The 12,063-nt window shown below is 41.3% G+C and overlaps 1 protein-coding gene across 1 annotated transcript in view; it reads right to left on the reverse strand.

Annotated features, from left to right (window-relative positions):
* The window catches only part of FRAS1 (Fraser extracellular matrix complex subunit 1), a 508,077-nt gene that overhangs the window by 110,050 nt on the left and 385,964 nt on the right, over positions 1-12,063 (reverse strand). The window contains exons 38-40 of the mRNA XM_056111320.1: positions 11,271-11,518; positions 2,205-2,353; positions 1,670-1,832 (exon numbers count right to left, since the gene is read on the reverse strand). Coding sequence (XP_055967295.1) covers positions 1,670-1,832; positions 2,205-2,353; positions 11,271-11,518 — 560 coding nt within the window. The remainder of the gene's footprint in view (positions 1-1,669; positions 1,833-2,204; positions 2,354-11,270; positions 11,519-12,063) is intronic.

Below are 12,063 nucleotides of genomic sequence, written 5' to 3' on the forward strand. Positions count from 1 at the left end.
TAAAGTCGCTCTGGCCCATTCTAATCACCCGTGCGATTTTGTACAGCTGCAGCACAGAATGGCAGCTTGCTTCTTTCCGAGCCGGCAGTCAGAAGCCCACATCCTCCTCAGGTCCTTCACGGACAATCCCACTCTACACTCTTCCCGCCCAGAACGAAAGTCCCATTTTCTCCCAGAGAGCAGAAATGTACAGTATGTGGTCAGAGAGAATGCACCATTGCTAAGAGTTAGAGCTTATTTTATTTTACTGTTTTTTTTTTTACCATGATGGCACTTTTATTTCATTTTATTTTTTAAGTCAACAGGAAAGAGAAATTAGTGTCAGTAAAAGCAGTGCTCCCAGCAATTCCTCCACCTAGGACACTGTTCCGTGTGTTAATTCTGTAGCCTGAGCCTGGAGTTTCTTGCTGGCTTGCTGGATTAGGACAGTGTAACTGCATTCTGAGTAGCCCAGTTGAAATGAAGGATGTCTATAAGTTACAAAGTGGAAGGACATTCATATTTATACCTTGGGCATATCCAAGGTATAAATATGGGGATATCAAAACCATTTAGAAGCAATTCATGGTGAGATAGTATAGCATGTAAGAAGCTTGCCTTGCATGTGGCTGACGCAGGCTCGATCCCCAGCAACCCCAAGTGTTCCCTCAGCCCACCAGGAGTGATCCCTAAGCTCAGAGTCAGGAGTCAGCTTTGAATACCACTGGTTATGGCCCCAAATAACAACAACAACAACAACAACAACAACAACAACAAGGCTTCAGCTTTTATGTGTGAATTTTCAGTTGCTCAACACGATCAGTAAACCTCCTGAGACTTTGGTTTTATGGGATCTATATGAAGTAGGATAAGGAAAATGAATGAACTTTCCAGAATATCACATGCAGGTCCTGTAGTTTGAGGGGTGGGGGGAAGGGGCCACATCCAGCAATGCTCATGGGATGCACTTGGCCCTGCACTCAGGGCACCATTTGTGGGTTGGGATTCAACCAGGACCTGGCCAAGTGCTTAACTAACTTCAGTGCTATCTCCAATAGCCTGTAATCATATTTTAATGCCATGTTATTGATTATTAGAACAATCATCTATGTGACAAGAAGGGTTCTGTTTTAAAGATGAGGGAATTGAGTCTAAGAAAGATTACGTGATCCATCTAAGCTAAGAAGTGGGCAGAACCAGCACTAGATCTCAGATCCAGGTAATGCCTATAATTAGAATATGTTACACAAACCCCACCCTCCTCACTCCAAATAATTGTCAATACTTAGTGGTAAGCATCAAATTAAAATAAAGACTGACTTGGGGCTTTGACATAAAGCCCATAACCCAATGTTTTAGTTTCTGCCAACAATATACTATAAATTTACTTCAAAGAATATTTCATTTCGAATTTACTCCTAAACTATACATAACTAGCACAGTACACAAAATATATATATGTCTGTCCATCATCATAAATATTTGCTAAGTAATAAGGACATAATGATTAGGTAGTCCATATACAATTATTTTCATACTTTCTGCAAAGTCATGATTGGGATTTCGTCCTCCTGCCTAGACACTTTGGGGGAAGCACTTGGCAGCCAATTCAGCAGCAACTGTTCATTTACACTGCATGGATTCTGGCTCTGTGTGGCACTCAATGTTTATTGATCTGAGAATTGTTTACCGTGATAAGGTCAGCAAAGGCAATGACTGGAGGTGGGCTCTTGACAGGAACGATCGTGATGGTAAACATCTGATTGTCCAGATGGTTATGGTCCATATCAGAGACAGAGAAGTGGAAGTTGTCCGTAGCCATGTGGCCTTCAGTCTCAAGTACAGCTGAGTACCTAAAGAAGCAGAAGAATCTAATGAACAACAATGACAAGTCAGGTAAGATGACAGCTCCATTCTTCAAATTGGATCCCAAAGCAGTTCCTTCTTTCAAGGGAGTTGAGATTTAGATGCTTAAATTTTTAAAAATTTAAAAAAAAAATTCGGCCGCAGCAGTAGCACAGCAGGTCGGGCATTTGCCCTGCACGTGGCCAACCCGGGTTCGATCCCAGACATCCCATATGGTCCCCCAAGGACTGCCAGGAGCAATTCCTGAACGCAGAGTCAGGAGTAACCTCTGAGAATCGCTGGGTATAGCCCCAAACAGAAGCAAAACAAAAAAAAAGTTTTAAAGAAATATCTTTTAAGTACTATAAAGTAGTATATACCGAATTTTTTTGCTGTTGATGTCTTCCATTGTGAAGTTGGAAACCTCGGACAGTTCTTCCACCTCCGGTCCTTCGGTTTTTAAGAGAGTGCCATACCTGGGTAGAGAGCTTAATCGAATCCGTATCTCTGAGTCTGGTGAAGAATCATCCTATTCAGGAAAATGAGCCAGACATTAGTGCTCATTTGCAGGAATAAACACGTCCAGTAGCAAAAGATCACTTCTGCCATTATGTGGCAGAAGTGGATGTTTCCTTCACTTTGTGATAAATCAACATCATTTCAAAGTACATGAAAACCCTGGTATTTATTCATCTTAAAATGCTGCTTTGATAGTATCTTCTTTCAAGAGTAGCTCTTAGGAGAACAGGAGAAACATGCACTTTGGTTCTGGGGCATAAACTCAGTGACACCCTAGCATTCCTCACAGGTTGTGGTTTTACGGCAAGCATCTAGTGAAGAACAAAAGAGACAAAACTGTAAGTAATCCATCTATAAAGACAGATGTTGGTTTCTGCCAGAGTTCCTCAGGACAGTTGTTTTTTTAGAAACAAGTAAAATTTAATTACAGCATCTCGTAACATGATAAAGAAACAGAAGGATGGCTTTAAGTAGTATTCAAGATGACAAAGGTTTCATTTAAAAAGGGAATTTTGGCTAGTTTATGAACTTCATTCTATCAGGAAGGAATCTCTGAGTACTTAAGACGTAAAGACCACTTTCCTTTCATTATGTGTTGTTTATTGAGAAAATAAATTTAGCTTCTGTGTTCCAACATAACTGATAATTGAGTGTCTTAATGAACTATTTTCTCTTCCATCAAGATGATTTGTTTTCGCTGGAATAAGGAGGTAGCACCAGATGTTCATGACCCTGGTTCAATGCCCAGGAGTCTCCTGGCACTGAATTCTGCCAGAGCAGGGCCAAAACCTAGGGCCCTTATGAGGAACCAGCTTGTCTAGTTGGCATAGTATCATGTGAAATGGCCCCGAGGCCTTCGGAGCATGGTTTGGCAGTATCCAAAAAAATATTTAATAATTTTTTTTAAATGTGTGAGGTCCTGGATTCTATCCCTGGCACTGTTAAAAAAGAAAAGTAAAGAAAAGAAAAGAAAGTATTTTTGGAAATCTCTAGGCAACACTTGCTTGGGTAGTTTCCCTAGGGCTTTGTCGTTGAGAGCAGCTGGCTGTGGGGATGGCAACTTGCCCTCTCCAATACAGCGATGAGGGGAAATGTGGCACTCTCCATTGTACCCTCAAGTATACACTTTCATGGCCACGAGGCACAGACAGCTGAGGTATGTCATCAGGAGGGGATAGCTGGCCCAGCAGTGGTGTGTAAGTGCTGAGGCTTCTCCCAAGCTAGGAATATGCTCTGACAACTTGACCTATGTCTCTATTATTGAGGAATAATCACAAAATCACAAATCATCCTGTTAATCGTCGATTGCCTCGAGCAGGCCCCAGTAACGTCTCCTTCATCCTAGCCCTGAGAATATATTCAAGGCTCTTAGGAGAATGAGACCCATCATTTTTACTGGTATTTGGCATATTGGGTATGCCACGGGGAGTTTGCCAGACTCTGCCGGAATAATAATTATCATTATTATAATTGTTGGGAGTAATAATTCCCCAGATGGAAATTACACTTTATTTATGAATTTTTAAATTTCAGGGACATAGGGGCTGGAGAGATAGCACAGTGGGCAGGGCATTTGCCTTGCATGCGGCCGACCCGGGTTCGATTCCCAGCATCACATATGGTCCCCTGAGCTACCGCCAGGAGTAATTCCTGAGTGCAGAGCCAGGAGTAAACCCTGTGCATCGCCAGGTGTGACCCAAAAAGCAATAAATAAATAAATAAATAAATAAAAATAAATAAAAGATCCCTTCCTCCCACACCTCGAGATTTTAAATAAAGAAAAAAAATTTCAGGGACATAGTCCGCCATGCTCAGGGGCGACTCCCAGAGAATTACTTGGGGGTTGCTTCAGGTGGTGATGTGGTTGCTTCAGATGGTGGACCATGTGATGCCTGGGATTGAGCTGGACCTCCTGTATTGCAATGCGTGCATTGAACTCCTTCAGTTAGCTCTCCGCCCTCTGCTTCCCAACACCCCCCCCCCCCCCACCCCACGAACCCTGCCCAGGGCTCTTTTAAAATTTGATAGTTCCGAGATTCAATGAAACATCATAAAATTGCTCTTATTTCTATTTTAAAGGCCCTCCCGTTGATCATCGATTTGCTTGAGCGGGCCCAGTAACGTCTCCATTGGAGACTTTGTTGTTACTGTGTCTGGCATATCGAATACTCTCGGCAGCTTGCACGGCTCTCCGAGAGGGGCGGAGGAATTGAACTCAGGTCGGCCATGTTGGCTGCGTGCAAGGCAGACGCCCTACTGCTGTGCTATTGCTCCATCTGCTTCTTTACTGGGGGTTGTGGACTTTATCAGGCATTGCCAGGGCTTTACTCCTGGATCTATGCTCAGGCACCGTTCCCGGTGGTGACAGGAAGGCTATGTATATGTCTGGAACTGAATTTGGGACAGTAACATACAAGACAAGGGCATTCCCCCAGTATGATCTCTCTGGTCACATCTACACATCTATGTTAATCTTCCTTTTAACTCATTTATCATTAACACACATGACTGAAAGATCTTCAGTGAATTTTCACCATTGACTGATTTATCAGTGGACTGTGAAATAACATCAAGGAGATAGCGTCACAGCTCTGTGAGGTGTGCAAGACCCTCTCCAGATCCCTACCCCATCCAATTTCCAATTGTCATCTTCAATCACGGTGACCACTACACCAGCAGTGGTCACTCATATCCACAGGAGCTACAAAACTTGGGACACTTCCCTTACATTTGCAAATGTTTCCTATTTTCTCATACAATGTGAAGGCTTTCTTTTATACTGTGAATACCTTCTGAGAGAGCATGTTTTAAATGGCTGCGGAGAAGGGCCAGAGAGTTAGTGCAGGGGTGAAGGCTTTTGCTTTGCATACTTCCAACCCTGTTTCAGTCCTTAAACGCCCCCAGAGCATTGCTAGGTGCAGCTCTGAAGGTCTCTGAGCACCTCAGGGCGGCCCTGTCATACTCACCCCCAGGGCCCACACAGACCACCTCCTCTGGCCCTCACAGTGAACTGCCCACACTCTTGTACAAGAATCTCTGATAGCAGCCTGGGTGGGGTATGAAGGGTCCCAGGGGAGGTGAGCACTCTAAAATGACCCTGAGAATTCTCTACTACTGTCTTCTGCAACAGTACTAATTAGATTAAAATTAATAGATTCTACAGTCTGTGTTGACAAATTTGACAAAGACAAGCTTTGTCTTTTTTATGTCATGCATATCATATGATTATGGTTGAAATCCCAAATAACTGGGTTTTAAAGTGTTTGAAATTAAATGCCCAAGAATATAGATCTGTTCTCAAGCTACTTTTCTACTCCTAGTCCTTATTTCTTTTGTGTTAATTCAGTTTTCATTTTCCTGATAGACCCACTGTTCAACCAGAATACTTAACTTTGCAAATTAGCATTTTCTTTCCTATGTGCTTCCCTGCTCCTGGACATATCAACCTCGGAATCTTGCTTCTCCTGTCCTTGAATTTTTTGATAGTTTAATATTTTACTATAAAATATCTTTGAAGGTCTTTTTGTAAAAACATTCCCCCCAAATCAACCACAAAACAGACATACAGATACACACACACAGACACACACACACACACGCACACATACGCACACACATACACACATAGAGGCCGTTAAGAGAGTTAGATTCTAGTTTTGTGGGATTTTTTTTTTTTTAGTCAATAGTAGATTTTTTTTTTATTTTTTTTTCCCTTTATTTTATTTTATTTTTTTTAAAGTTGTAGATTTACAATTTTTTGTGCTTTGGTTTCAATTATACAATGATCAGATACCCATCCCTCCACCAGTGCCCATTTTCCACCACCATGGATAATATCCCTCCCACCCCCATCCCCCCATCCCCCCGTCTCTGTGGCAGGGCAATCCCCTGTGTTCTCTCTCTCCTTTTGGGTGTTGTGGTCTGCAAAAGAGGCATTGAGTGGCAAACAATAGTAGATTTTTTAAGATCCACCAAACACTGCATAGTTATAGTTCATCAGTTTTGAGGACTTCCTAATTCCCCACAGAGTAAGTTACCCTTCTACCTCTTGGTGAGCACTGGGTTTGCTTCAATACCTTTGCTGTTACAAAGAGTACAGAATACATACTGCAGGGATATTTCTGTGCCTGACCTTTGCTGTACATATACAAATTTCTCTTGGATATGATCTAGGAGTGGAAAGATTATGCCAGATGAATATTCACTCCCAAAGACAATGCCAAGTTCATTTCTAAGGTGGCGATTCTAGTTCCGCTAAGGACTTCCCATCGATCACTGTCTCTCCAATATTTGGTTTGTTCTTTTCTGACTTTGCCATCCCGGCAATTAAGTTAATATAAAATTATATACCTTTCCCAGATTACAATGGCCTAATAAAAGCTGAATTCACCATCTTTCTTGACTTCACAATGGTATCAAAGTGGTACCCATTGGATAGAAACATGACTTCGATCTGAATCTTGATTCTTTCCTGGGCTAGTCGCATGAGTATAACTCTCTCTCAGTGCAGGCCGGCAACTGCTGACCATTGTTCCACACCAGCCATGGAGTCCTGGGTGGGGGGGAACTGGACACTCTCCAGCAGTGTTCCTTGACTCTTCCGATTGTCCTGTCCCCTTGTCCTGTCTTACCAGATAGCCTCTCGCCCAATGCTGTGGTCTCCCATTTACAGGGTTTTCACTAACATCTAGGGGGTTCACATTGCCCGCGGCTGAGGAACATTGCTCTAGAGGCCGTTTTTCAATTTCAGCACAATTCACTCAATAAAATTACACACAATACTCAACATTGTTATGAAATAGGATTTGTGTTAGATTTCACCCAACCGAGGCTGGTGTATGGTGTTCTGAATATGTTTAAAGTAGGTTAGCTTAAACTATGGTTATTAGGTATTAATAAAAACTATGATTGTTATCTATTAAACGGATTTCAGTTTCTAATGTTTTCTAGATACAATGGGTTTATATGGATGTAATTCCATCATGAGTTGAAGAAGATCCGTATAGTTTTGATTTGCTTTACCCTATCACTTTTGATATTTATTGACCCTGTATAGGCTCCTCTTCTGAAATGTCTATTAATTACTGTCTCCTGCTCATTTTTCTACTGGGTTATTTTCTTCCTTCTTGATCCGTGGAGTTCTTTATATTTTCTTTTTGCTTATATGTGTTGCAAATCTTTTTTCCAATTTGTAACTTGTCTATTTCCTGAATAGACGATGTCTTGGAAAACATAAATTTATTTTTAATATAGTTAAATTTATCAATCTTTTCTTTATAGTTAGTGCTTTTTGTTTCTAGTTTAAGAAATTCTTCCTATCCCCATATCATTAAAATAGCCACCTATATTTTACAAAGCAATTCTCAAATTTTTATAAAGATATTTCAGTACTTTGGAATCAGTATCTGTAATCAGTAATCAGTATCTAAAACAGTAATTTGGAATTAGTATGGGATGAGATAGCGGTACAAGTCCTTTCCCCCCTGTACGAATCATCATCACGTCAACCATATTGTCAACCTGACTTCCACTGATCTGACTTCTGCATCTGTTTGCTATCGCTGACCTAAGTGTAGCTCTGTTTCTGGACTCTAGCAGATGTCTCTGCTATCCTGCTTTAAATGGTGCAGGTTTATAACAAACCTCGGTATCAGATAAACTTGCACTCCTATCATTAGCTTTCAGAATTTGATCTCTTTTTATCTTTCTTTAAATATTTTCAACTCAGCTTATCATGTTTCCTAGAAAGTCCACTAGGCTTTTAACTGTCAACTTAATGAACGATCAATTTGTAGGAGAATGGATATATTTTGATACTAAATCTTCCTATTTATGAATATGGCATCTGTTGTTATTTATTTGTGTTTTAAAACATTGATCAGTGAGTGGATCGACATCACTTGACTGGCATATGGCTGACCTAGCACCAGTTCCCCATATGGTCTCCTGAGTCCGCCAGGAGTGATCCCTGAGTATAGAGCCCAGAGTAAGCCCTGGGCACCACTGAGTGTGACCCACAACAAAAAAGAAACAAACAATAAACATCTATTAATTAAGAGTTATAATACTCCCTATAGAGATTCTGCCTGGATTAAATTTGTAGATTTAGTCCAGTGATGATTTTTATAGTGCTCATTATGAATTGTGTCTTCTTTTCAGTTGCGTTTATTAGCGATGTTTTGGTCATGAAAAACAATGCTAGTGCTACTTCTTTATCTTCCCCCTGATAAATTCTCCTTTTATTTCTAATACCTTGTCATGACATTCTTTTGGATTTTCATTAGACTCAGCATCAATTTTCCCTAGGAGTTACACATCTTTTGTTACATCTATTCCTCGATGTGAGCATAAAATATTATAAGTAGTATCATATTTTTGAATTATTGTATTTTTTTGCTGGTGCATAAAAATGTTATTAGTCTCTTTGAAACAATCTCATATCATCTCTCCCAAATAATAGACAAGAAAACTAAGACTATATAGAATTTTAATAACTGGTCAAGGGTTACTACTTTTGTAAGGGTGAGACTGGCTTAAAAGCCATTTAATCTTACTACACAACCCAGATATCACACCCCTCTCTGAACAGCAAATTGTGTATAGGGAACCTTTGGAAAACAACACACAATCCAATTTTAGAGTCCTCATCTTTATTTCGGGGCTCACACCCAGCTGTACTGAAGGATTATTCCAGACTCTGTGCTCAAGGTTAACCTCCGGTGGGGCTTGGAATACGGGGCATCATGGACTGAACCTGGATCAGTTGCATAAAAGGAAAGCACCTTATCCACAGTACTAGCTCTCCGCACCTAAATTTTTCCTTTTAAGTCCCTCCTCCCTCACCCCACCACCTCGCAACTCTTGACAATTTGCCACTTTAGTACCATGATGGTACTCTAATTAAAAACATTCCTTTCAGAGGCACATAGTTCAGAAGGTAAGAAGCTTGTCCTTCATGCAGCTGATCCCTGTTTGACCCCTGGCACCTCATTTGGTTCCCTGAGCTCAGACAGGGTCACTATGGAGCACAGATACAGTAAACATTGCTGGGTGTGGCACAACAACTCCCCCTCACCCATCCTAAATAAAATCCTTTTCTATTCTGCTCCACTTCCCATGATTTTCCCAATCTCTCTGGATGTTCACCGAAGACTCATTATCTGCATATCTGGAAACTTTTCCAGTTGACACTAAGTACACAATTCTACAACCCTCAGAGAAAGTATTAAAACATTTAGCTAAGTCTTTAAAATGTGCTATGCTTTTAACAAGCCAGAGAGAGTTCTTCTGGAGTCTTTTTGCTCAAGTGCGTAAATTCCCATTCACTCAGTTTTTGAAAATACATGTTCAGTTGCCAATAGGCTTGCATTTTTGATATGCAGCAGCTTATAATATGCAGTTAATGGGCAGGCATTGCTCCAAGAGTGCTATTTTGGTCTGTCAACCATTTTTCAAGCCTTGGTGATCTATTGATTAAATCTGAATTCATACATTTTTATGAATTCAAGAGTTTCATAAGATTCAAAAGACCATAACCTACAAAAATCACCTGTCAATTAAAAAAAAAAAGCTGTTCTGAAACTAAACTAGACCCATGAGAAGAATCAGGGTGCAATGCAGTTTCCCATAATTTAAGAAAAGACAATTTGAGGGGAAAATCCGTGCAAAAGCAATTGAAGCAATTGTTCCCAAGCCAATGCTTTATCTTACAAGCTACTATTCAGAACTAGATTTTATTAGCCAGTCTTCAGCCCAGAAAGGGATTACAAGGATTAAAATGCAGCAGTCCTTGTTTATTTGTTTTTAAAGGCCAGGTTATTGGTTAGAAGTTTATAATTAGTCAAAGAATAAAATCCTAAGAATGATTTCCATTCAAATAATCCTTATTTTCAACATATTTGTTAAAACTACTTATCAATATGTTTGTATAGAATTCTGAGTTATTTACGACACACATAATTGAAAACTAAAGTGAATTATTAGCTTCAGAGGCAGAACCAAAGAAAGAAGACACGTAAACCCGGATTACGTATGTAGTTAGGCCAAAGAAAAGTAAAACAAACCTAGCATCCCTACCTCTACCTGGGCCTAAGATGTTTCTTTTCTTGGAGCCTGGGAGGGGAGGGGAGTCATCTTGTCTAGAAAATGTGGCAGGGAGGCAGAGCCAAGGCTGGTGCCAGGACTTTCTAGGGAGAGAGTTGAGACGACAGCCAATAGCGTGCAGGCTTTCTCTTAGCGAAACAGGAAACACTATTATCCACTAGTCATAAACCAGGCAAGTATTTCTGAAACAACCTTTCCTTAAAATTCCCAGTCAAAAGACTATGGATAGAACTTAAAAATGGAAATTTCTTACACTGGAACTGCTTCCTGTTGACGATTTCTTTCCTAAACACACACACACACACACACACACACACACACACACACACACACACACCTCTTACACTGGAACTGCTTCCTGTTGATGATTCCTGCATTTCCTACACACACACACACACACACCTCTTACACTGGAACTGCTTCCTGTTGATGATTCCTGCATTTCCTACACACACACACACACACACACACACACACACACACACCTCTTACACTGGAACTGCTTCCTGTTGATGATTCCTGCATTTCCTACACACACACACATACACACACACACACACACACACACACACACTGTGTTTTCATGCATGTTCCACTCATTCATGTTTATGTCTGTTTGAGAATTGGCAGTAACCCGGAATAAACAGGGTGATTAATCCTAAATGCAAAAAGCCAGAGACATAGAGAAAAAGCCCTGGATATGGGCATTTACGCACCTCAGGTATTCAGTCAGGATAGTGTCCTCTAGACAATCTAGTTGAAGGGTGTGTGTTGGGCACAGGGTGTGGGGTGGCAGAGGCAAGAAGGCAAGTGTAGGAACATACCACATAAGCCAGGTGTGACCGCGTGATGACAGCTGTACTTTTACTAGCAACAGTGATGCTGAGCGAGGCCCCCGCGGCCAGCCGAGGTCCAGAGTCCTGCGATGGTGTCACCTGCACCCTCACTTCCACAGTGCTGGTGGTCAGTGAGTCTGTGACTGAGATCTCCAGGCTGTCTTCCCGGGCCAAGGAGCCGTCGTGCAGATACTGCAGTGCATTCTTCTCAATGTCTGCATACGTGAATGCGTCCCCTTGCAAAGATAACGCACGCTTACTGAATCAGTTACTTCAAAGCAGTGGGGGGGAAGGGGCAGGGAGGGGATGCTGGTTAGGTAGGTGCAACACCTTGTTCTCAGTTTCTGAGTCCATGTAGGATTGTAAACTCTGACTGCTGAGGGTTCATTAGTTCACCCACCCAATCCAGGCTGCTCTTCACACCATCCTTGAAAAAGTTATCAAGGTGATAATTAGACCATCCTTCAAAGGTTATCAAGGTGAGAGGTTCTCTGTTTAACAAGGTGACTAATTTCATTTGTAAGAACTATATACTTTTTGGCCCGAGTGATAGTACAGCAGGGAGGGTGTTTGTCTTGTACTCAGCCAACCTGGATTTGGTCCCCGGCATCCCATATGGTCCCCCGAGCACTGCCAGGAGTAATCCCTGAGTGCAGAGCCAGGAGTAACCGCTGGACATGGCCAGGTATGGCCCAAACTTCCCCACAAAAAATGTAAAAATAATAATAATAATAATAATAATACATATATATATATGATTTGAATCCAACTGTATGAGTCC

Source organism: Sorex fumeus, unplaced genomic scaffold (assembly GCF_029834395.1).
Source record: "Sorex fumeus unplaced genomic scaffold, SorFum_2.1 ptg000013l, whole genome shotgun sequence".
In the NCBI taxonomy this organism is placed as follows: Eukaryota; Metazoa; Chordata; class Mammalia; order Eulipotyphla; family Soricidae; genus Sorex; species Sorex fumeus.